This window comes from Rhinichthys klamathensis, unplaced genomic scaffold (genome assembly GCF_029890125.1).
Source record: "Rhinichthys klamathensis goyatoka isolate OS25496 unplaced genomic scaffold, OSU_Roscu_1.1 h1tg000578l_1, whole genome shotgun sequence".
Taxonomy (NCBI): Eukaryota; Metazoa; Chordata; class Actinopteri; order Cypriniformes; family Leuciscidae; genus Rhinichthys; species Rhinichthys klamathensis.
Genome location: NW_026607042.1, coordinates 297,501 through 324,247, shown reverse-complemented (window position 1 = coordinate 324,247; position 26,747 = coordinate 297,501). Strand labels below are relative to the sequence as shown.

Below are 26,747 nucleotides of genomic sequence, written 5' to 3'. Positions count from 1 at the left end.
AAAGAAAATGTACCGTCCCCACAAAATAAAACAGACAAAAAGAATATTTACTACAAAAAGAATGTAACTGCAAGGCTAGAGCTTACGTTAGGGGTGGCAAACTAGCTGTAAACAATTGTGCTCTCAACCATTTATGTGTGCACGGCAAACTACATATGAAGAGGTGCTCAAACCCGGGTGCTCCAACCTCACAGCAAATGTGTTCACCCAGGTGACTAGCCTCCCCCTCGGCGCACTCAGCCTTGACTCGAAACCAAAAGGAAACAAAAAGAAAGATTAGTAGGGAAGATACAAAGACAAAATAATCACAATCACATCAGACACAAATATGATGATTGACCAGATCAGGTGGTGCACAGATGATAAATAATCTGTCCTACCTCATCGGCTGTGAGGACCCCAAAATACTCAGTGGATGACCGTTAGATAGACACTAATATAACACCACATGGCACTAAGGCCCAAATCACACTGATCAGTCCAACTCCATTACAGAAATAGCAAAATAACCCAAACCATAAAATGAAATCAAAAACACACCACGACTATTAAAGTCATGAAAACCTAAGAAAACAATTATTCACGAAGGACAAAAGGAATAATCTAGTCTAAGAAAAACAGCAGCACGACCTGAATTAACTCACGTGGTACGCGGAAGGCTGTAAAACAAAACATAACAATCAGACAAGGATCTACTCCAACCAACAAATACAAAATATTACTAAATCATACATACCACACGAGAATCACACACACATCACGGATCACACATCACGATGTCAGGATACACTCGCGACTGTTTCACTAAAACACACAATAAGCCCCATTAAACTGGACTAACCCCATACAACCCACATCACAACAGATTGTGATCGCTGACATACCTCAAGCTTTCTATGAGTGCTCGACGCAACTCCCAGGATACGCAGCCAAAACGGTTACAGCAATCCTTCAAAGATAAAAACAGTCTAAACACTTTAAAACCACACGAAGCCGTGCATAACCTCCGTCGCTTACCTGGACTATAGTGAAACCGGAAGAGGGGCGGGCGTGACAAAGCCTACATTCTAGGGCTTCCTGTTTGATCCTTTAAATACGCTGGCCCCGATTACCTCATCCACCCATTCCCATATAAGGGCAATGACGCCAACAAAGGAAAGTGAAACTCCTCTACTGCTACATTCCACCCCCCCCCCCCCCCCCTCTTTTATCGGCGCCCCGACGATAAGTCAACTCAAATGTTGACATTAGAGACAAACTAACGACTCGATGCCACCAGGCTAATGCCAGGGCCTAAACAAAGCCGGAACCGCCTGAGACACAACCCTAGACGAGCAAACAGTCCCAACCGCGACCCCCTGTGCAGTCTGCGGAAGATGGTACAAATTAGAGTGTTGCCCGGCAGTCGAGCGAGCCGTCCGTCGTAACGATGGTCGAGTCTCCTCAGGCAAGGTTGGACCTAGATCAATCAGGGCAGTCGGAGGGGTCAACGGCCTTGCCTCCTGGGCATCTGGAGTAACCAGAGGCAACCTGGCAGCCTCTGGTACTGTTGAAAGATTACGGTAATATCTCATAGGGTCAGCACTTGAACTGGGACCAACTGAACTGGTAGGTACTACAAGCCACAAATCATCATTAACATCCTCTTCGGGTGGTCCAACTGTCACTGATGGTCGATCCTGGGGGATGTCCTGGGGCTCTGGCTGCAATTGGGCTTTCAGCATCGTCCGATGTACATGTCGTACCTTCCCCAGATCGTTCACAGGTGCAATTGAGTACACCACTCCCTTCTCTTTAGGTGCCTTCATTACCTGGGGGCGTCTACACGTCTGACGTTTGAGGTAGTCAAGATGGCGCCTTTGTTTGGCATGGCCGCTGCTGCGTCTCATCTATGTCGTTCTTATTTGTTTGTGTATGTCTTTTTTATGGTCACTTTAGCCCTGCCACTTTATCACTGTGTCACCGCTGTTCTGACATATGATCGTGATACCCTAATGAACATTGGAGTATATATGGAAGGACTCAGTAACAGTTGGGAGAGTTACAGTCAAACTTTTCCACCCCCACTGGAGTGCACACCCAGCTTATTTGATTGCCGTTTTTTACTTCGGGGTCGTGGAAATCCAAAGAAGAGACGAAGGAAAAGGGGTTGCAGAGCTGGCGTTCGGGTCGCGATGAGGCTGTCTTCGGCGATAGAGGTGCCCGGGCTTCTCTGCGGGCGGCGGCCGCGGTGGCTGCTGCCGGTTTTTCCTCGGTATATAGGTGCCTGGGGCGCTGTGTCGCAGGGTAGCCTACGGCTCGTCCTACCTGCTGGATGTGATCCCCTTTGGTCACCGTGGGGCGGAGATGGACTTGCAGTTGGGAAACTGCAGTTTGTGTCTGACCTGCCTGACCAGCGATTGGACCCACGACACCGCTGGAAATCACGTGACTGTATTAGGTGTTTGCGACCGCTACAACCTGCTACTAAGGAGACTGGTCTGCCATCATCGCTCCGTTTAGCGCTGCTAAATGCTCGTTCCATCACAAACAAGGCGCATGTCATCAACGATCTTATCTTCATGGAAAAGATGGATTTTATGTTCCTCACAGAAACATGGCAAAAGGATAAGGAGGCCGTACACTTAAATGAGCTCTGCTCTGCAGGTTGCTCAGTGATTGGGACACCTCGAACGGGTCGCCGTGGTGGTGGCCTTGCTGTTGTGTACCGAGACTATCTTTTATGCAGAGGAATCCACTGTGAAACATTTTCCTCGTTTGAATCACAGATGATTAAGGTCGGTGCTGTAAACATATTTCACTGTGTGTTAATTTACCGTCCTCCTGGCCCTGCAGGTATCTTCCTTACTGATTTTACTGATTTTTTAACCTCTATAATTAAGTTGGAGAAAGTTCTAATAATTGGAGATTTTAATCTTCACATTGATGATATGTCATGTAATGCTGCTTCAGATCTCCTATCTATCACTGACTCTTTTAATTTTACGCAACATGTCTCAGGTCCTACTCACTTAAAGGGGCACACCTTGGACCTTGTTTTCTCATTAGGTCTTGAGATAGTAAATGTGAGTGTGGAGGATGTCCATGTGAGTGATCATAGTTGTGTTTTCTTTAGCTTAAATCTACCACGGGACCCCCCGCCTCTGAGAATTAAGGCTCAGAGGAGAGTTTTTAACCAGGATGTTGCTGGGAGGTTTTCTACTATGTTTGATCCATGCCAGCTAAGATGTTGTAGTGATGTAAATGTGTATGTGGAATCTTTTAACAGCCAATGTTCCAAAATTCTAGATGAAGTGGCCCCTATGAAATCAAACATTGTGTCTGTTAAAAAGCCCTGCCCATGGATAAATTCATCTATTCAGAGCCTTAGAAGTAAACGTCGGAAAATAGAACGTTTATGGAAAAGAACTAAACTTGAAGTTTACAGGCTCTATCTCAGGGAATTAACCACTTCTCTAAATGAATTTCTGAAGAATGCTAGAACCAACTACTTCTCTCAGCTAATTTCTTCTAACAAGAAAAACCCAAAATTTTTATTTGACACTATAAATTTTATTGTTTCTCCATCTGTTTCTCCAATTGCGGTGCTCTCTTTGTCAAATAGCAATGTATTTCTTAACTTTTTTGTTGAGAAAATTAAGGATATCAGAGCTACCATCTTACCCCCGCCTGTACACAAGGCCTGTACTTTGGGTCTTTCCTATCCGTGTTTCTCTTTTAAACTTGTGTCATTATTCGATGTCTCTACCCTATTAGATAAGCTGAAGCCATCTTATGGCCAGAGTGATGTTCTTCCAACTATGCTGTTTAAGCAGGTTTTTGATAGTATTGGCCCCTGCGTTGTAGAAATGATTAATACTTCACTTTTAACTGGGGTGGTTCCTGACTTTTTTAAACATGCCATTGTTGAACCTGTTCTTAAGAAGCCCAGTTTGGACCCATTGCAACCTTCGAATTACAGGCCGATATCTAAACTCCCTTTTATGGCTAAGATTTTAGAGAAAGTGGTAGCAGAGCAGCTTACTACCTTCCTAGAGAATAATGATATTTTTGATAAATACCAGTCAGGTTTTCGTAAAAAACATTCTACGGAAACTGCTCTGGTGAAAGTATCAAGCGATATTTTGATGTCTGCTGATTCTGGGAAGCATACAGTGTTGGTTTTGCTGGATCTTACATCTGCCTTTGACACCATTGACCACAATATTATGCTTAATAGATTACAGGCTCTATTGGGGATATCTGGATCAGCTCTGAAATGGTTTTCATCTTACCTTACTGGTAGAAGTTTTAGTGTCTATATAAATCAGAACATGTCAGATACTGCAGGTTTATTGAGTGGTGTTCCGCAGGGTTCTGTCCTGGGACCGATTCTTTTCCTTCTATATATGCTTCCTTTAGGCCAGATTATAAGCCAGTTTCAAGATGTCTCTTATCACCTGTATGCAGACGACATTCAGTTATATTGCTCGTTTAAGCCCAATGAGTTATTTAAATTATCATCTTTAATGAACTGTCTGAGTAGGATTAAGCAGTGGCTAAATGACAACTTTTTAATGTTGAATTCAGCTAAGACTGAAACTTTAATCATTGCCCCTGAGCAGAGCATCCCTCAGATAAAGAAACACATTTGTGACTTAGGTTCGTCTGTTCAGCCCAGTCTCAGGAGTTTGGGAGTTGTTTTTGATGCGGCCATGTCTCTGGAGAAACATTCAAAACATCTTATTAAAAACTGTTTCTTTCAGTTAAGGAACATTTCGAAGATAAGAGCCTTGGTGTCAAAGGCCGAGCTTGAGATGATCATTCATGCTTTTATCTCGTCTCGCTTGGACTATTGTAACAGTCTTTTTATCTGCCTTAATAAGAAGGATCTTGGTCGTCTTCAGACTGTCCAAAATTCTGCTGCTAGGCTTTTAACCCACACGAGTAAAAGGGCACATATTACTCCAGTTTTAGCTTCACTCCATTGGTTACCAGTGCTATTCAGAATGCATTTTAAAATTCTGGTCCTAACTTTTAGAGCCCTGCAAGGACAGGCACCCTTATATATCTCTGACCTGATACAGCTGCGTACATCGTCACGTAGTCTGAGATCAACAGGTCAGAGACTATTAGTAGCCCCCTTTGCACATTTTAAAACTAGGGGGGATCGTTCATTCCAAGTTGTTGCACCCAGGTTGTGGAACGCTTTGCCTCCTTCCATACGCTGCTTGGATTGTGTGGAAAAATTTAAAAGTCAGTTGAAAACTTTGCTTTTTAAAGAGGCTTTTGATTAGTTTGGAGGATGGTTTGAGGCCGGTCTATTGTGTATGTGTTTGAGTGTTGCTTATTTTACTTATATTTTATTTTACTTTGTTTTGTGATTGAGATGTATTTATGAGAGCTGCTAATGCTTTCTTTTGTTGTGAAGCACTTTGTGATCCTCATCTGAGAAAAGTGCTATACAAATAAATTTTACTTACTTTACTTACTTACTTACCTGATAAACCACAGAGCTCCAAAGGTCTTGAATTTTGTTACGTCCCCTTACACCCACGTTACGCAGGTAAACTCGCTGACCCTCAGACAGTGGCATTTCCTTCACCCTCTTATCATGATAGTCCTTGCGGCGTGCAGCAGCGTTTGCTAGTCTCCCTCTAGCACCCTCAAAGGCGACCTGCAGTCGGGCCTCATGTTCTCGAACCCAGTCATGTACTGTACCAGCCTCTGACTCACGCACTCTGCCCAACAAGAAGTCTACCGGTAGCTGGGGATCTTGACCAAACATCAGAAAGTGTGGAGACTCCCCAGTCGACTGATGTGGAGTAGTATTGTAACAGAAGACTAACTGCGGAAGGCAGGAGGCCCAGTCTCTTTTTCTTGAGGCAGGTAGGGTGCGCAGCAAGTTATGCATTGTCCTATTGAAACGCTCACATTGACCGTTTCCAGCGGGGTGGTACGGTGTGGTCCGTGACCGTGTAACTCCATACAGACAGCAAAGCTGCTGAATTAGGTTGCCCTCGAAACTACGACCCTGGTCGGAGTGGAGACGACCAGGCACCCCGAACTTGCAAAACCACTCCGTCACGAGAACCTGGGCCACAGTAGAGGCCCTCTGGTCCCGGGTAGGTATGGCCACTGTAAACTTACTAAAAATGTCTGTCATGACAAGCACATTTTCTAGGCCGTTATGTGAGGGCTCCAATACGGTAAAGTCCATGGCCAAAATCTCATTAGGCCGTGAAGCCAAAAGATGTCCCATGAAGCTAGGGGCAGCGGGATTCGTATGCTTCGCCACTTGACACCTCTCGCACTCTTGGCACCAGCGCTTTACTTCCGCTGCCATTCCCGGCCAAAAGCAGCGTTGACGGACCAACTCCAGTGTCCGTTCTACCCCCTGATGCCCATGGTCATGGTGTAACTGGGTGATTACATCTTGCTTTAACACTGCTGGTAGAACTACTTGCAATACCTCCTCACCCCCATTAGGTCGAAGGGTGCGACGGTATAGTACCCCATCCATCTCCACCAGTCGATCCCAGTGCCGTAGTAACGCCAATGACTGGGTGGATAGTGCTTGACGCATCACCGAACTAGGATACATCTTCTGCTTGCGAAGAGTCCAAATAGCTTGAATATCTGGGTCTGACCACTGTAGAGAACATATGTCAGAGGCAGAATGATGGGGTAAAGCCAAGATGGCTGTTTGGATTACCTGAGATGGTAGTACAGCTCTGGTCTGCTGCAGAGATTCTGGAACGGAGGTGGTGGTATTCTCTGGTACATACTGCCGGGATAAAGCATCAGCGTTCCTATTTACTCTGCCAGACCGGTATCGAATTTCATAATCGAAACATGACAGTTGGGCCACCCATCGCTGCTCCGCGGCTCCCAACTTAGCAGAGGCAAGATGACTCAAAGGATTGTTGTCGGTGTAAATGATGCATTTTTGTCCCAAGAGATACTCACGAAACTTCTCGGTAACTGCCCACTTCAAGGCCAAGAACTCTAACTTCATTGAACTGTAATTAAGCATATTACGTTCAGGGGGGCGAAGACCACGACTTGCATAGGCTATAGGCCGGACTTTACCGTCCTGTTCCTGTGATAGAACTGCCCCCAAGCCACTATGGCTAGCATCAACCTCCAGGATGAAAGGTAATGCGAAATTGGCATAAGCCAATACTGGAGTGGAGGTGAGTTTAACTTTCAGTCCTTCAAAGCTCTGCTCACAGGCCTCTGTCCAGGCCTCAGCGAAATCCCGTCCGGTCCTTTTCCGAGCCTTCATACCACCCAACTCCGCTACTAACTTATGTAGGGGTGCGGCCATTTTCGCAAAGCCCTCCACGAAGCGACGGTAGTAGCTGGTGAAGCCAAGGAACGAACGCAGTTCCGCCACCTGGGTTGGACGTCGCCACTGGGCTACCGCTTCAATTTTCCCAGGATCCCTGGAGACGCCAGCGCTGGAGATCACATGTCCCAAATAGCCAACCTCCTGCTTAAAGAAGGTACATTTTTTCAGCTTGGCTTTGAGACCTTCCTGTCCCAGTCGGCTTAACACTCCCTCTAATCGCTCCAGATGCTGTGAAATGGAAGAAGAGAAGACCACAACATCATCCAGGTAAAGTAACAGAGATTGACAGTGCTGTTCCCCAAACAAACGTTGCATGAGGCGCTGGAATGTGCTTGGGGCGTTGCAAAGGCCGAAAGGCATACGGTTAAACTCGAATAATCCAAAAGGAGTACAAAAGGCTGTCTTAGCTTTGTCCTTCTCGGCAACAGGAACTTGATTGTAGCCGCTGACTAAATCGAGAGTAGAGAACCAATTGGCCCCGGAAAGAGCATCCAACGATTCTTCAATACGTGGCAATGGAAAAGCATCTTTACGAGTCTTTTGATTTAATTGGCGGTAGTCCACGCAGAGGCGAAGGCTACCATCTTTTTTCCGCACCAGAACAATGGGGGACGCATAGGGACTGCAGCTCTCCCTAATGATCTGCGCATCAAGAAGTTGATTGATATGGGCTTTGACAACCTCATACTCAGATGGGGGCAACCGTCTATAACGTTGCCGGACAGGGACATCATCTAACAGGGGAATTTCATGGGAGATAAGGCTGGTACAGCCCAAATCCCCCTCATGAGCTGAGAACACAGCCTGGTACTCGACCAGAAATGTCCTAACCTGTTGGGCCTCCTCCCTACTAAGATCGGATAAATCAAGGGCATCTATTTGGCTCCGAACTGAGCTGGGAGATGAACCAGCGACTTCAATAGCCCTCACCTCAGCTACGCCCTTAGGCAAACTGACCACATCCACCCCGTGCAAATAGCCTAACTGGGTACGAGCGTAAAGCAAGACATCGGTAGTGCCAACATTTACAACAGGAACGTAAACTGTACCCCCAAACACCTGGACTAACAAAGGAGATGCCAACAACCCACCAGGTAGGCCAGAGTCGAGAGGCTCAAATAAAGCGGTACTACCAGATAAGTGATCTGAACATGTTGCCCTGACGAACCTGGTCACACCCCCTGGAATACGCTGAACCCTCCCCTGACTTAGCTTAACAACATTCTTCACGTCAGGGGGGGGCTCAACACCTGCCCGATAACACTGTTGCAAGGCTTGGAACACATGACCAGGTGCCTGAGACACGGTTGGTAACTCAAATAAAGCAGGCCCATGTTGAAAAAACAAAAGTTCGTAGCATTTGCTAATTACATTCATCCCAAGGACCCCTGGGACACTAGCACCACCAGGCGGGTCCTTTACTACAAGCACGCCGCAACCAGGTATAACCCTACCACACAAGAAAACATCCAATTCCAGATAGCCCAAATAAGGAATAGCCAACCCATTAGCAGCCTTAAGCTGAAGCCAACGGCAAGCCTGTAAACTCCCTGTCTTAAAGTGTTGCAAAAAGAAACTCTCGGTAACTGTGGACACCATAGAACCGGTGTCCAATAAACAGGACACCTTATGCCCACCCATAAGAATGTCTATATGGGGGCAAGAGGACATTAAAGTGGCTGCGGTGCTCACGCTACTTACAACACAAGAGCCTATAGGGGCCCCATCCGAGCTGTGGCTCAACGGTTCGGTGGGCATTAGTTTTCCGACCCCTGTTGGGAGGGAAATGGTCCAATACTAGAGGGGGAAGGTAAAGCTACAGAGTGAGACCGGGAGCGAAAAGGAACCCTTGCACCATCACAATCCCTTGCAAAGTGCCCCGGACGCTGACATCTCCTACAAATTACAGGGCCATCACGGAACGGTCTAACATGCCTCTGGTTGTTCTGAAGTAGAGCGATACTTTGGGTTAACTGATTAAGCTGATCTTGTTGTTGTTTCAGAATAGCTTTAAGATCCCCCAGTTCTGCTCCTAATGTACCATTACCCAACACGGTAGAGGAACCCCCCTGAACCCCATACTGAAGGCCATAGACCGATGGAACAGAGTGACTACGACCCCTATGCCCCCCAGGCAGGCCCTCCCGCTCCCACCTAATAGCTTCCCCTCTGACATCCAACAGGGTACTTGCGGGCTGGCGACGCACTAGTTGCTTCAACTCTCGACGGAGTGAACAGTCGGAAACATACTCAATAAATTGGTCTCGTAATAGCACCTCAAAGTTCAACATGCCCGCTGGGGCAACACGTTTTACCAGGTCCAGAAGACGCATCAGAGCCAAAGAAAACTCATGAAGACTCTCCCCCTCTTGCTGTTTCCTGGAAAAGAAAGCCTCCTGCAATGCAACATATGATTGACAACAGCCATACAGTTCTTGCAAGATCTTAATAATGATTTCCGGGTCTCCCCGCTCTGCATCTGAACGATATTTAATTTCATCCCTGGCCTCACCTTCTAAGTGATCAACCAAAAAGAAAGCTTGATCAACAGGAGCCAAATGACGGGCTCGCATACATGCGCGTGCCTCCTCGACCCACTCGTCAATATTCATACCAGAGTTGCCTCGGAACATAGGGCACTTTCTATCCCGTGGGATAATAACAAGTCTCTCAGTAGCAGTTATAATACCTTCCGCAGCCATACGTGCAGATGGCCTTGCTGCAGTGTTGTCACAAAGGGCCGGAATAGAATCCGTTGACACGGTTGCCGCCGGCTCCTGGCGCAGACGTTCATTTTCAGCTCTTAGTTGTAGCACCATGTCTCTAAGTTGTATCAGTTCATCCTCCATGACTGAAAAAAAAAAAAAAAAAAAAGCAAAACCACACAGAGGAAACTCAGGGAAGACATTCGTTCAGAAGGGACCTCAATCAGTCCAGGGCTTGAGCATCACCTCAGAGTCAGAGTCGGCTGCTGTTTTTCAATACTCAAAAAAAAGAAAAAAAAAGAAAAAAACAGAATTGACTTCAAACAAAATGATCAATATGAGATTACAGAATCCCCGTCTCTGCTTTTACAATGCAACCATCCTGCCGACTACGCCAGTTTGTAGCGTGAGCGGTATGATTTTTTTTAGTATAACTAAATCCAGATGCACGGACTACGCCACCCTGGGAATTGCACCCAAGGAAATATAAAAGGGACCCAGGTTCGGTGGTGCAGAGAAAAGACAGAGTCGCTTCATCCAATAAATTAATGGTTTTATTTAAGGAAAATGTCCCACTAGCACCATTTGTTCGTAATATAATTCACTAGCAAGTTTATTATAACAATACGGAACACATCAAATGCAAAAAGAACATTCCTCCAGACCTCGCTTATTTTTAAGCACTGAATCACATTAAACCAAACATAAACAAAAAAAAGAAAATGTACCGTCCCCACAAAATAAAACAGACAAAAAAAGAATATTTACTACAAAAAGAATGTAACTGCAAGGCTAAAGCTTACGTTAGGGGTGGCAAACTAGCTGTAAACAATTGTGCTCTCAACCATTTATGTGTGCACGGCAAACTACATATGAAGAGGTGCTCAAACCCGGGTGCTCCAACCTCACAGCAAATGTGTTCACCCAGGTGACTAGCCTCCCCCTCGGCGCACTCAGCCTTGACTCGAAACCAAAAGGAAACAAAAAGAAAGATTAGTAGGGAAGATACAAAGACAAAATAATCACAATCACATCAGACACAAATATGATGATTGACCAGATCAGGTGGTGCACAGATGATAAATAATCTGTCCTACCTCATCGGCTGTGAGGACCCCAAAATACTCAGTGGATGACCGTTAGATAGACACTAATATAACACCACATGGCACTAAGGCCCAAATCACACTGATCAGTCCAACTCCATTACAGAAATAGCAAAATAACCCAAACCATAAAATGAAATCAAAAACACACCACGACTATTAAAGTCATGAAAACCTAAGAAAACAATTATTCACGAAGGACAAAAGGAATAATCTAGTCTAAGAAAAACAGCAGCACGACCTGAATTAACTCACGTGGTACGCGGAAGACTGTAAAACAAAACATAACAATCAGACAAGGATCTACTCCAACCAACAAATACAAAATATTACTAAATCATACATACCACACGAGAACCACACACACATCACGGATCACACATCACGATATCAGGATACACTCGCGACTGTTCCACTAAAACACACAATAACCCCCATTAAACTGGACTAACCCCATACAACCCACATCACAACAGATTGTGATCGCTGACATACCTCAAGCTTTCTATGAGTGCTCGACGCAACTCCCAGGATACGCAGCCAAAACGGTTACAGCAATCCTTCAAAGATAAAAACAGTCTAAACACTTTAAAACCACACGAAGCCGTGCATAACCTCCGTCGCTTACCTGGACTATAGTGAAACCGGAAGAGGGGCGGGCGTGACAAAGCCTACATTCTAGGGCTTCCTGTTTGAACCTTTAAATACGCTGGCCGCGATTACCTCATCCACCCATTCCCATATAAGGGCAATGACGCCAACAAATGAAAGTGAAACTCCTCTACTGCTACATATGGTCCAGCAGGGCCACTTCCACATTCATTGCAGTAACTGCAATTTTTCTCTGAACCCTGGGATATGCAGAGCTGCTGTTTGGGCTGTGTTGGGCTGAACTCAGGAGAATGCTTGATGTAGGCATTGGAGGAGAAAGTACAAGAAACAAGGAAGCTGGACATGTCAATTGGCTGGTATTACCACTGATAATGCCTCAGAAAACCAGAAAGCATTTTAGCAGGGCTTCACATGAGTCCCCTTCTTTGGGCACAACCAGCACCTAACCGTTAACAAGGGCCTGGATATAAACTGTGTGTCTGGAGCACTGTTAAGGTTGAGAAAGACATTGTCTGCCTTCAACGGTTCACCAAGGATGTTGAGACAGCAGAAGATGAATTAAAAAGATTTCCAACTGCCCAAACACAGAATGATCCATGATGAGCCCACACGCTGGGACACAGCACCCAAGTGGTCTGTTGAGGTCTAGCTGATAACCGGAAGAAATAGCACCTCATACCTAAGGATTCAGACTGTTTGAGCCCTGTATCTAAAAAACACACCACTCACTCTGCAGTCCTGCCCCTGAGTTGGAAGATCTTTTCTACTTTGACAGTTGAAAAAAGTGACAGCAACCTAAAACATCAACTTAAAGACAATATTAGAGGAGATCTCAGACAGAGATGAGGACATGTATCTGCAGATGATAATGAACACGGCCACATTTCTTGACCCAAGATTCAAGGAAAGTTTTGTTACCTTAAAGGGATACTTCACTGATTAGCATTAGTTTTTTCGGTAGTTAGGTAGTTTTTTAGGTAGTTTTTTCGAATGACCATGCTTCCCTCCCTCATGTCCCCCTGAGACGAGAGATTTCTGTATTGTGTGTCTGGAAAAAAACCTCAGATGACGTAAAAATCGTAATTTAGCGTCATCAGAGGCTTTTTTGGCCAGAGGCTAGAGACTACAGCCAGTAGTAGGAGCTAGTTCCGCATATTTTCAACCCGCCCATGGGAGATCTCACTCACATAATGTACAAATAGTGTCAGCCATCTTTTTTTAAAGCTAAGCTAACAGACTCTTGCTCTGTGGAGAAAGCTTAGGCAGAAGGGGATTTGGAAGATCTGGTGCGCGAATCCGATGCTCGTGGCTACCTGTACGAGCCGCAATACAGCGAGGAACAGTTGCGGATGATGGAGGAACGTTCTGGGTTACTTGACTGTAACCCTGTTCCCTGAAAAAGTGGAACGAGATGCTGCGCTGCTTAGCGCATTGGGAACGTCTTTAATCGTGACCCACTGTGAATATAGTGTGTAAACACGTAGATAGAATCGACCGGAAGTAATATAGCCTTGGTCGGTGACGTCATCAGCGCGTGCCTATAAATAGATGAGCCGCAGGTGCATCATCAGGATATTTTGTCTGAAGAGCTGTCCTGGGACATCATCAGCACGGCAAAGTAGCGCAGCATCTCGTTCCGCTTTTTCAGGGAACAGGGTTACTGTCAAGTAACCCGGAACGTTCCCTTTCAAAAGCTACAATCGATGCTGCGCTGCTTAGCGCATAGGGAACGAGAATACCCACGCCGCCATGCTTGAAGGTGCCTGGACTCCTTACGGTTGTGTAGGTGTGCTCACAAGAACGCAAGAAAGCCCTAGACATTACCTTGTGATGCCGACTCAAGGACGTGAGAGCCCGGAGTGGCATGAACATCTAAACTATAAAACCTTATGAATGTGTGCGGAGAGGACCAGCCTGCCGCATCACAAACATGCTGTAAGGGGGCACCCCTTGCCAAAGCAGTAGAGGAGGCGACCCCTCTGGTGGAGTGAGCCCTTAGACCCGTTGGCTAAGCTTGGCCGCGCGCCTCATAGGCAAGAGCAATAGCATCCCTGACCCAATGTGACATGGTCTGTTTAGTAGCGGCAGCACCCCTGTTACTGCCCCCATAACAAACAAATAGTTGCTCTGACTTACGCCACTGGCTAGTGCGGTGAACGTAGGCCTGAAGAGTACGGACTGGACACAGTCTGTGAGATCACTCCTGCTCCGGCGTTGTGAACGGTGGAGGGCAGAAAGCCTCAAGAGTGACCGGATGTACAGCCGAAAACGGTACTTTAGGCAAGAAATCAGGATGAGGATGGAAAATCACTTTCACCATTCCTGGGGAAAAGTCTAAGCAGGATGGCGATATTGACAGAGCCTGCATGTCCCCAATTCTTTTTAGAGAGGTTATAGCCATAAGAAAAACCATCTCTAGGGTCAGAAGTTTGTCAGACGCTGACTCTAGCTATCTCGCTGACTTACGGGAGGCCTCAGTCGTCTGGCCCCACGAATGAAGCGAGCGAGCAGAGGATGTCTCCCGAGTGGCACCCCATCAACCAAGGCGTGGCAAGCCGAAAGAGTGGCAAGCCGAAAGAGCGGCAAGCCGAAAGAGCGGCTACTTAAACCCTGAGAGTGGCGGGGCATGTACCTATTGATAATTCTTCCTGCAGGAAATCCAGAACTGAAGCAATTTGGCAGTTGACCGGATCTGCATTATGTACAACACACCACTTTCAAAAACACCCCATTTGTTGGCATAACTCTTTCTAGTGGAGGAAGCCCTAGCACTCAGAATAGTCTCAATAACGGCAGGCGAAAGCCCAGTGTCCCTCAGTTGGTACCCATCAGGGGCCAAACATGAAGGTTCCACAGGTCGGGCCTGGGATGGAATATCGTGCCCTCCGCCTGGGACAGAAGGTCCCTCCTCTCCGAAATCGCTCATGGCGAGCCGTTGAGGAGAGATTTTATCTCCGAGAACCACATTCTGTTCGGCCAACGATCGACTACTTCTGGGTGGAGTTTCCATTCCCCCGTCAGCAGTTTCTGTCTGGACAGTAAATCTGCTCCCACATTCTGGTGCCCAGCGATGTACACTGCCCTGAGTGACAGGAACTTCTCCTGGGCCCAGAGGAAAATCTGCCTCGCTATTTTGTTCAGATTGCGTGAGCGCAGACCTCCCTGGTAATTTATATAAGAAACTGCCGCTGTGTTGTCCACCCGCACTAGGACATGACAGCCTCTCAACTGAGGGAGAAAGTATTTCAGGGCCAGAAATACAGTCACCAGCTCGAGGCAGTTGATATGCCAATCGAGCTGATGACCCTCCCATTCCCCTTGAGCTGGACGACCACTTAAGATCGCTCCCCAGCCCAACAGGGAGGCGTCTGTCGTTAGCAATCTGCGACGACAAGGCGCCCCTAGAGTGGGACCCAAGGCGAGGAACCGGGATCTGAGCCACAGAGATAGTGTACGAAGCCCCTGGCGCGTCATTTTTATTTGCGTTTGAGGATTGGCCCTTGGATGAAATCCCCTGGCTTTTAGCCACAACTGAAAGGGTCTCATGTGCAATAGCCCCAAAGGAATCACCGTGGATGCTGAAGCCATGTAACCTAACACCTTTTGGTACTGACGAACAGTACGATCTTGACCTAGCCTGACTTTGCTCATAGTTAGCCGAAAGGTCTCGATTCGAGCGGGGGACAATTGTGCCTGCATCGTGATCGAATCCCAAACGATTCCGAGATAAGTCGTTCTCTGGGCAGGACAAAGAACACTTTTCTTGGTGTTGAGTCTCAACCCTAGAGAAACTAGATGAGCCAACACGATGTCTCTGTGATGAAGCACCATCTCTTGCGATTGTGCTAGTATTAACCAATCGTCTATGTAATTCAAAATGCGAATGCCCTGGAGTCGCAATGGAGCCAGTGCTGCATCCATGCATTTTGTGTACGTGCGGGGTGATAAGGCTAGGCCGAATGGAAGAACCCGAAATTGGTATGCTTCGCCCCCGAAAGCGAACCTCAGAAACTTCCTGTCTTGTGGCAATATTTGTATGTGAAAATATGCGTCCTTCAGATCGATCGTGACGAACCAATTGTGATGTTGAATTTGCGACACAACCGTCTTGACGGTTAACATCTTGAACTTGAGCGCTTTGACTGTACGGTTTAAGCCTCGAAGATCTAAGATTGGACGCAACCCCCCGTCCTTTTTGGGGACCAGGAAGTATCTGCTGTAATAGCCCGACTCCCTCTCTGGCAGAGGAACATGTTCTATGGCCTCTTTGCTCAGAAGAGTTTGTAGCTCTTGTGATAGTACATGCATCAGCTCCAGTCTAACGGAAGTGGAGACCACGCCGTTGAAACGCAGAGGACGATGAATAAATTGGATTCTGTATCCTATTTGTACTATGCTTAATACCCAAGCAGAAATGCCTGGCAGAAGTTGCCATGCTGCCAGACTCTCTGATAGTGGTATCAGTTTTAATACTTCCTCTTGGGGGGATGTTAGATGTTCCGTGCCCTGGATGAAAGCAGGGAGCAACGGAACATCTAACATTTCGCTGGAAACCGCTGCCCCCCGAAGCACCAAAGGTGGCGGGGATGGAGAGGTTTTGTGGGGGTAACGAGAAGGGGCGGTCAGATATAATACGCGCCCCGTCCCGCGGGGGGCTACCCCCACCAGACTGGGCGCCAGACCATCAGGACTTCTTCTTTCTGTTGATGATTGTCCTGAGGTCTGGCTTGGGAGGTTGCTGAGCCTGACGAGCCTGTTTCCAGTCCTTACTAGGAGGAGCACGGCTCGCCACGCTCTGCTTTTTAACCTCCCTAGGTCTTGAAGGACCAGGGAGAGGCTGGGTGGCCGATGGCCCCTCCCCTTGAGTGTGGCGAGGAAGGAACTGAACAAACACCTCCTAATGCTTCTTGACCTCCCTGAACCTGGTGACTACTGAGTTGAGTCGCCAAACAGGCCAGAGGGCGAAACCGGAGAGTCAAGAAGAAAGACACGATCTTTATCTTTGATGCCTGTGAGGTTGAGCCACAGATGCCTCTCCGTGCTAACTTAAGCGGACAAAGAACGGCCGATGGCACGGGCCGTTTGCTTGGTGGCACGAAGAGACAGATCTGTGGCTCGGCGCAATTCAGAAAATGCTTCCTCATCGATCGTTGTACCCGCACTCAGGTCCTTCAAGAGGTCAGCCTGGTATGCCTGTAACACTGCCATTGTGTGCAGCGCAGCACCAGCCTGACCTGCAGCTTGGTAAGCTTTACCCACAAGCGAAGATGTTATTCTACACGGCTTTGAGGGGAGGGTAGGTTTTTTAAGTCCGCAGACCCAGGAGATTCATTATCGTCCCCCGCGTGAGCCGAAGAAGCACCGGGATGCGCTTCGGGATCATGCCAGGGAACGAGTGGATCTGGTGAACAAGCAAGCGAAAGGGACGGACCCGTCTCTTGCTCGTCAGCCAAATCCATTCGGGAGCCCCACGATGATAATGCGGGTGCGGACTGAAAGTAGCCAAGACGAACGCGAAGCATTTTAACAGTGAAAAGCTCACAATGCTCGCACTCTCCTGACTCCAATGCAGCGGCCGCATGCTCCTCCCCCAAACACACAAAGCTTGTGTATCCAGTTCTGACATGGGTCGAGAACATGGAGGGACACAGCGCTTAGCTTGCTGACTCATTTATCTTTTTGCTTTTGAACTCTTTTAAATGACGTTAAGAGATGAGAAAGAGTGAAAATTCTGCACACTGTCAGGTATAAAGCTCCTAACTCCTAACAAAGATCTGTAGCAGAGAGAAAATAGATGCTTGCACACCAACACAGAGAGGTCTCTGAAGACAAAAGACCTGATGGTGCACCTGCGGCTCATCTATATATAGATGACGCCGATGACGTCACCGACCGAGGCTATATTACTTTCGGTCGATTCTATCGACGTGTTTGCACACTAAATTCACAGCGGGTCACGATTAAAGACGTCCCCAATGCGCTAAGCAGCGCAGCATCGATTGTAGCTTTTGAAAGGGAACAAGAGACGACCGGAGCAGATAGAGCAGATGGACACAGGTAGAGAGTCCTATTGCTATCGCGAATTTCAGCGATGGCATTTTCTTCTGGAAGAAATCACTGAATCTGCTGAGGAAACGGCATCGCCAGCATGTGTAACAGAGCACCCTAGCTTTGATCCACACATGGATCTATCTATCTATCTATCTATAGTAGCCTAGTTGTATCATTTCTTCCGATACTGCCCTCTGTAACCGGTAGGCGTGGCTTGGGAGGGGCCTCGTAGGGCAGCGAAGAAAGTGCATTCTGGGAGTTGTTGTCTTTCATCCACATGAGCCAAAAAAAAATGTTCTGGCTTTTCTCAGTCTAGAAGGCATCAACTTCTAAAATAATTTCACATTTCTACTACATAAATGACCCAATTTAAATACACATTCATCTTTCCAGAGGTGAAATATCCCTTTAAGAGAGGATGTTAAACGTAACTAATGGGCAGCGTCAATTTTCCAGAAATAGGAGACTTAAGTCAGCAAATGGTTAATGGTAAATGGACTGCATTTATATAGCGCTTTCACAGACCCAATGGCCACCAAAGCGCTTTACATATTGCCTCACATTCACCCATTCACTCACTCATTCATACACCGACGGCGGTGTCAGCCATGCAAGGCGCCATCCAGCTCGTCGGGAGCAGCTGGGGTTAGGTGTCTTGCTCATGGACACCTCGACACTTGGTCAGGAGGAACCGGGGATTGAACCACCAACCTTCCGGTTTGTAGACAACCTACATGAACCACTGAGCCACTGCCACCCCAAACATCGTCTCCAGATGACAAGCAGCAACCAGCCAAACTAAAACAAATAGAGTGGACATGGAGAGGATGCATCATCCAGAGAACCGCGGCTAGCTTCCTTTACGTTACAAGGAAGCTGCCGCGCGCGCTCTTATCTGCTCGCGCTACTTAAGCTTTCGTAGTTCGAATGTAAGTCTCGTGCCCGCCGGAAAGCGTTCACGCTTACTGACACACACCTCCCCCCGGGCGCCGCCCGCGCGTTTAAATGTTATCACAAAACGCAGGGCATTGATAAGACGCTCCCCATCCGTTATGATCGGGGCGTCAAATACACTTGTAAGTCTCGTGCCCGCGCACACGCGCTCACGCTTACAGAAAGCTTTTCCACCCAAAGCGCTGCTTGCGCGTCAAAAAGTGAGAATAAAATGCTCCCCATCCCTTATGATTGGGACACCTCACATAAATCAGACGGTCTCGGCATTCAGCGAGAAGCCATTGCCCAGAACCGAGAGCGCGCACGCTGCGCTTTCGGCTCCGGCTCAGTTTCACAAGCCCGCAAATGGCGGCGATCTGAACCCGGAGGCCATTCGCCCCCTAGCGGCTCACATAGCTGCGTGGGAAACTATCCCAGGGATTTCAGAATGGGTTCTGAGCACAATAAGCAGGGCTATACACTTCAATTCATTCACCGTCCCCAGCGCTTTCGAGCCCGGACCGCGACGATAGTGAATGCGGAAGTAGCACACCTACTTCACGCAGAAATAGCAAAGCTGCTGTGCAAAGGGGCTATAGAAAAGGTGCCGCCTTCTCTGAGCGAGTCAGGCTTTTACAGCCATTATTTTCTCGTACCCAAGAAGGACGGAGCCTTCAGACCTATCCTAGATCTGAGACATTTGAACAAAGTGCTTGTGAAAAGACTGTTCAAAATGGAAAAAACTCGCGCACGTTCGCCCGAGGGACTGGTTTATTTCTCTAGATCTGAAGGATGCCTATTTTCAGATTCAGATAATACCCCGTCACAGGCAATTTTTGAGATTCGCCTTCGACGGTCAGGTATATCAATACACCGTCCTGCCGTTCGGCCTGTCTCTAGCACCCCGTGCATTTACGAAGTGCATGGACGCGGCGCTCGCCCCCCTGAGAAGTCAGGGGCTGCGAATAATGAACTATCTGGACGATTGGCTGATTTTGGCACAGTCAGAGACAGAGCTGCTATCTCACAGAACAGTGCTTCTCAGTCACCTGGAAAGCTTGGGTCTCACGGTCAACTGGACCAAGAGCTCATTACTACCCAGCCAGTCAATTTCCTTTTTAGGAATAGAACTGGACTCGGTGACCATGTCGGCTCGTCTATCGGCACAGCGCGCGCTCCGTGTTCGCCACCTAGCCGCGTCTTTCCAGAAGGACAGCTTTCTCCCTTTGAAAACATTTTAAAGGATGCTGGGCTGTATGGCATCAGCTGCAGCGGTGCTCCAGCTGGGCCTACTGCGCATGCGCCCGCTCCAACGCTGGTTGAATGCTCGCCCGTCCCGCCGAGCTTGGGTTTCTGGCGGTCAGAAAATCAGAGTGACTCAGACCTGCATAGCGGCTCTGCAACCCTGGTTAGTGGCCGACTGGTACCAGCTGGGAGTGATGATGGGAACCATCTCTTATCGGAAAGTCATTTCGACAGACGCGTCCAACTGGGGTTGGGGCGCGCTGTTCGAGGGCAGACCGGTCTTCGGCCAGTGGTCAGACCAAGAGAGGTGTTTTCACATAAACTGTCTGGAGATGATAGCGGTCGAGAATGCGCTGAAGCGCTTCCTCCCGTTCATACAGGACCAACATGTTATTGTCCGCTCGGACAACATGTCTGTGGTATCCTATGTAAACCGTCAGGGCGGTGTCAGATCCAGAAATCTCTGCAATCTGACAGAACGCCTCCTTATTTGGTCTCAGATGCACCTGCGCTCGCTGAGGGTGGCGCATGTGCCTAGCCATTTGAACGACGGCCCAGACAAACTGTCCAGGGACAACGTTCCCCCAGGGGAATGGTCCCTGGGCCCCCAAACGGTCCAGAAACTGTGGCGCCTATTCGGCAGGGCGGAAGTCGACCTATTTGCGTCAAAAGACAACGCTCAATGCCCGACGCTCTTCTCGAAGGACGAGGACGCGCTGGCCCAGGTTTGGCCCAGCCTCCGGCTATATGCTTTCCCTCCGGTCTCTCTGTTACCACAGGTGATCAAGAGAATCAGGGAAACGCGCCACTCGGTGCTCCTCATAGCCCCGCGTTGGGAGAATCAGATTTGGTTCCCGGAGCTAGCACGGCTGTCACATACAGCTCCGTGGCCGATTCCGGTGAGGGCAGATCTCCTCTCTCAGGCTCGCGGCACGATCTGGCATCCCCATCCAGAGCGCTGGTCTCTGCACGCATGGTTGATCAACGGGTACTCGTTGCCCTGCCAGAAGGAGTAATGAACACGATCGCGCAGTCTAGAGCCCCTTCCACGAGAAGGCTCTACGCGTCTAAATGGTCGGTGTTCTCTGGATGGTGCACCGACAGAGGTCTGGACCCGCGGACATGCGGGGTGGCGCATCTGCTCTCCTTCCTACAAGAGCTGTTGGATAAGGGAAGGTCCCCATCCACACTCAAAGTATACGTGGCGGCCGTGGCAGCGTTCGCAGAATCGACGCACGGCCAGTCATTAGGAAGACATGAGTTGGTCATCCGCTTCCTTAGAGGAGCTAGAAGGATGAACCCGCCGCGCCCCCCGTCGGTTCCCATGTGGGATCTTTCACTGGTCCTAGAGGCCCTGAAAGCTTTTTCCCTTCGAACCACTAAACTCCGTGGGGTTGAAATATCTATCACTGAAAACCGTCTTTCTGACTGCACTGTCGTCAGTAAAACGTGTGGGGGACCTGCATGCGCTGTCTGTCAGCGCATCGTGTCTTGAGTTCGGGCCGTATGACTCTAAAGTCATCCTCAGACCTAGACATGGCTACGTTCCTAAAGTGATGGGCACTCCGTTCAGAGCGCAAGTTATCTCGTTGTCAGCTCTGCCAGCATCTGACAGCGAAAGTGATGTGAACCTCCTCTGCCCTGTCAGAGTGCTGAGGTTTTACATTACGCGCTCCGCCTTATTCAGGCGTTCGGAACAGCTGTTTGTTTCGTTTGGTGGGCGCACCAAGGGTCTCCTCGAAACAGAGCCTGTCCAGATGGATAGTGGACGCTATAGCAGCCGCTTACGCGTCAAAAGGTCTGCAATGCCCTCTGGGCATCAGGGCTCATTCCACGAGAGGCGTGGCCTCTTCGTGGGCATGGTCCAGTGGAATTTCTATCCATGACATATGTGTAGCGGCGGGCTGGAGCTCCCCGTCTACCTCTGTCAGGTTTTATAACCTAGAAGTTCCTGCCTTGCAGGCTAAACTGTTGTCAGTTAAAAGAGAGGTGTATTCTGCCCAGACCTCCTGCTCAGATCACTCTCACATGACTCAGCTCTCCTGGTTGAGCTGCACTAAGTAGGGTATGTGCCATGTGCCTATACAGACCGGCGCGCTGCTCTGTATTCCCTATGTGTGCGTATGTACAAGTGATGGCCCGCGTGGCTGGCCACCTTATTCTCCACCTAACAGGGTTCCCCTGAAAGTTCGGGGTCTCATGGTGGATGCTTGGCGCGCACGGCGTTGACAAAGTGTTCCCGTAGCGTAAGCTAAACTTACGCAATACGAGAGAACCTCTCGTAAGAGAACGATACTCGGTTACTAACGTAACCTTGGTTCTCTCTAGAGAGGGAACGAGTATTGCGTAACCGGTCGTGCTCGCGCCACGAGCGACTTCGCTTCAGTTGTCGAAAAACCAGGGAAGTCAGCCTACAGCCCCTTCTTTTATACGCTAAGCCACGCCCATTCTGGCGGGCTGTGACGCTATGAAGGCGCGAGCGCCCTTCATTGGGCGTGACGTCACGCGGGGCTCACTGGTAGGCTGCAGCAGATGCCAGCAGGGCAGCCAATGAGCACGCGAGATGGCCTGCTCTAGGTCTGCTAGCTGCTGCACTGCGTTGACAATGAATACAAAATTAAGGATAATTTTTTGGCTTCAATATCTCGAGAAGATGAATCTTTCCCGTAGCGTAAGCTAAACTTACGCAATACTCGTTCCCTCTCTAGAGAGAACCGAGGTTACGTTAGTAACCGAGTATCGTTAGTTACCATGATTCTTACAGTAGTTCTCCGGGAAGCATTAAAAAAAAGTAGTCATTGATTAGTTAATAGTGAACTACCACTTTCATCTGTGCGCTGTTACTTACTAATTTGTTAATCAGAATTTCTTGTTAGTTAATAGTAGTTACTAGATTGTTAATATTGTGTTACTCATTTGTTCCTGTGTAGTTATTCATTAACGAAGGAACCGTATTCTAAAGTGTTACCTTATGTTTTAATAAAAATCTAAACTTTTATTGACCTTAATGTTGTGGCAGTTTTTTCCCTCTATTGAAAATGGTATCGAATATGGATATTGTTTAAAGTATAGTATCGAAGTTAGACATTCCAGTATTGTCACAACACTAATACAAGAGTTGAATAGCAGAAAACTGGTGCAAATTTCTTTTCTCTGATGAAGCCCCCTTCCGACTGTTTGTGACATCTGGAAAACTGACTGTCCTGAGAAGAAACGGTGAGTCCCGTATCATGCCATCAGTGAAGCATCCTGAGCCCATCCATGCTTTTCATCCAAGGGAGTGACTCTCTCACAGTTCTGCCAAAAAACACTGCCATGGATAAAGAACATTATCAAAACATTCTTTCCTGCAAGAGCAACTTCTCCTAACGTTCCAGGAACAATTTGGCGATGAACCATGCATTTTCCAGCATGATGGAGCACCATGCCACAAGGCTAGAGTGATAATGAATTGGCTCAGAAATCATTACATTGACATTTTGGATCTGTGGCCAGGCAACTCCCAGATCTTAATCCCTTGGGAGAACCCATGGTCAGTCCTTAAAAGATGCGTGGACAAGCAGAAGCTCACAAATTACGACCACTAATAAGGCAAGAATGGATCACTATCAGTCAGGATTTGGCCCAGAAGATGATATTGAGCATGCCTGAGTGAAGGTTTTGAAGGTTATGAAGAAGAAGGGTCAACACTGTAAATATTGATATATCATTGATACATATCTTTGCATGTATTGGTTTTTTTTTTTGCCAATAAAAGCTTTTAATTTTTTTTTTTTTTACCAGTTTACCATAGAAACATGTCACAAAATAATCTACAGAACAAATACTGAAGCAGCTAACTTTGTGAAACACAATTTACGTTACCGCCAACACTTTTGACCATGTACTTTATAAAACATACAATATGCTTTAAATGGTTATTCATATATGTCATGCATAGGCTTATATGCACTACATGAACGACATGACAAGGTGATGTAGCTGTTGTGGAAAAAAACTGATGATTATGGTGGCACTCCCAATTCTGAAACTCTGAGTTTCCCTATAGTAAATACAACTTGAGTAGAAAAAAAAGTCTTTCTGACCATGAAACTCGCATTTATGATAATTCAGATAGCATGCGAAGGCAGGGTTGGATTGAGGAGTTTTAGGCAGGTCTGGAGCAGTGTTTTTGTTAGATAGAATAAATCCCCTTTGTAGGAGACTATACGCTTTGTAGCTTTGCAGATCTTATACATGAACAGATACATTAAGGAAAAGGAAAACATTAAAAAGCATCATATGATGACCCCTTTAATCCAACTTCTACCTTGAAGTCATTTATCAAGTAACTCAGTGCAGATTGTTTGCAGAATCTCTGATTTTGCTATGTCTTGAAAAGAGAATGTGTCTGATTGGTTTAGATTGGTTTCTGTACAATTAATGTATGTTCCTTGTGTTGTAGCAAATCTCTGGAAACTGTAACACCACAGTCCTCCACACACCAGAGGGCTTCTCCTACCTCCACAGCTATGACTGCACACTCGTTCCAGGTCAAATATTTATCTCCGTTTCTGACTGTTCCCTGCATACTGGAACTCTCAGCCTTAATAAGTAGAAACGTTTTTTATCTTGTGTGAAACTGAAGAAGGTTATTTTCAAAATTGATTAATTTGTTGATTACATCATCAATTAATCGAACGAAAACATCCATGGTGAATTTAAAAAAGAAACGAATTTGAATCCATTATTTACTAAACGTAATTTCCTTATCAGTGTTGTCCTCCAAACAATGTGCAATTTGTAGGCAATGAATATATATATATATATATATATATATATATATATATATGCAATAGCTTCTGTCAGATCCAATACAGTCGGCTGCTCCATCAACAAAAGTTTCTTTGCAAACTCTCCATTACACTGTGCCTCTATTACAAAACAATCGACAATCAAATGCTCCGAACAAACATACAGTATGAATCCTTCAACACGATCTGGGATGCCATTCAAAAAATGCTTTTATTGAGACTGCTTAATAGCAAGTGCAAATTAGCAAGGGCCATGATTGGAAATTATTTTATTTTTCGATTCTTGATGAAAAGGTTTATATTTCTTGCTTTTGTGAAATTAACTAAACTACTGCAATGCAATTACAATTCCAGATTTTTCTTTGATCCTGCTCACTCTCTCTCTCTTTCTCTCTTTCTTCCCCAAGACCCTCCAGAGAAGTTACGTCTGACGTGTCCAGACTGTCCTGTGCTGCTGCCGGTCGACAGTCATGAAGCCATCGCCACAGCCAGGACGTCCCTCCTTAAATACAACATACAAAGCACTCTTCCTGTTAGCCTGACTGTGAACACCATCACCAGAGCCTCCCATCAGGTGGCAATGGACCACAGATCAGCAATTTGTAGATTCTGCCGTTTTTAGACTTTTTAAAGTCGCCTTTTAGGTGCTTGAAGTCAAGTTAACGTTGACTAATCAGGGAATGCCTTGCAGCTAAATGCTAAAGTTTGTGGACAAACGTAATGTTGAGTAACCTGAACCTTGAGCCATTTAAACTCGTGTCGCCTTGAGCACAGCAGCGGCACATGTCCGAGTGCATAACAGCTTATTTTGTGGTAGTTATATTTTTCAGAGATTTCTGTTCGTTCTCAATCAGATACTGATAAAGTAGCACAGTAAGCACATTTTAATGCATTGGTGAGAAAGCGCTTGCCTGTGTGAATGAATCCTTACCGGTCTGTGCAGCTTGTCTCTACTAACAGCGAAGCTGTGGGTTTTAGTTCAAAAACAGAAAGCAATATATGCAAGACCTTTTCAGTTTCTAAGCTATTTTATTGATAAATCACACACAACTAGTGGAGCACTTTCGAAGTGTGCATTTATTTGTCATTTTTAACTGAAGGAAATGGAGCTTACAATATGTTTAAAAAAAAGAAGAAGATTTTCTTATCTGTGGCCCCTTCTATAGGACAGCATTAGTATTACAGTCAATGTAAATCTATGGTCAATAAATGGAGTTTTGATAGTAATTTATACGAAAATCTTAACTAGATATATAATATATAGTATAAAGATATAGCACACTAAGACAGAACAGGTTAGGGTTAGGTTGGAGGTCTTCAGCTAAAGCTTAAAGCGTCACGGCGGAGCATCAAAAGTCTGTGCAACCCCTAGTTTACAGGGGACGTTATTATGAATGAAACTTATTTGACAACAACAGTCCCTGTATCATTATCTAGCCTTAAAGGGATAGTTCACCCAAAAATAAAAATGATGTCATCGTTTACTCACTCTGAAATTGTTCCAAACCTGTCCTCAAATCTAATCAAATTATCTATCCAATCGTCATGTCATTCCAACCAGCCGTCAACAATCAGTAATCAACTTGCCAATCAGCATGAGTGGAGGCCTATATATACACACACACACACACACACACACATACTTTACTCTATCTGATCATTTGTTAGTGTGAACTCTTGAATCCACATTAACCTTAAAGGCTTAGTTCGTCCAGGAAATGCAATAATTGTGAATGGGTACTGACACTGTCAAGCTCTAAGGACAGAAAAGCACCATCAAATTATACTTTAGACCACTTGTGTGTTGCATTGCAGTCTTCTGATGCCGCCTGAAGTCCAAGTTATTTAATAAAAAGGCAGTCCGTATGTGATGACAGAATTCCCTGTCCAGATTGAATGAATCTTTTTATTCCGTGTTCCTCAGAGCTCGCCTGTTTCTGCTAGTTTTGTGGAGTACACCGTTCAGGAG

At 46.7% G+C, this 26,747-nt stretch overlaps 1 protein-coding gene across 1 annotated transcript in view; it reads left to right on the top strand.

Moving 5' to 3' along the window:
* Positions 1 to 26,747, top strand: part of si:ch211-262h13.5 (uncharacterized protein LOC571127 homolog) — a 33,854-nt gene that overhangs the window by 4,321 nt on the left and 2,786 nt on the right. Inside the window, exons 3-5 of the mRNA XM_056240004.1 lie at positions 24,430 to 24,517; positions 25,186 to 25,352; positions 26,703 to 26,747. The exon at positions 26,703 to 26,747 is cut by the window's right edge and continues 57 nt beyond it. Of these exons, the coding sequence (XP_056095979.1) occupies positions 24,430 to 24,517; positions 25,186 to 25,352; positions 26,703 to 26,747 (300 nt within the window). The remainder of the gene's footprint in view (positions 1 to 24,429; positions 24,518 to 25,185; positions 25,353 to 26,702) is intronic.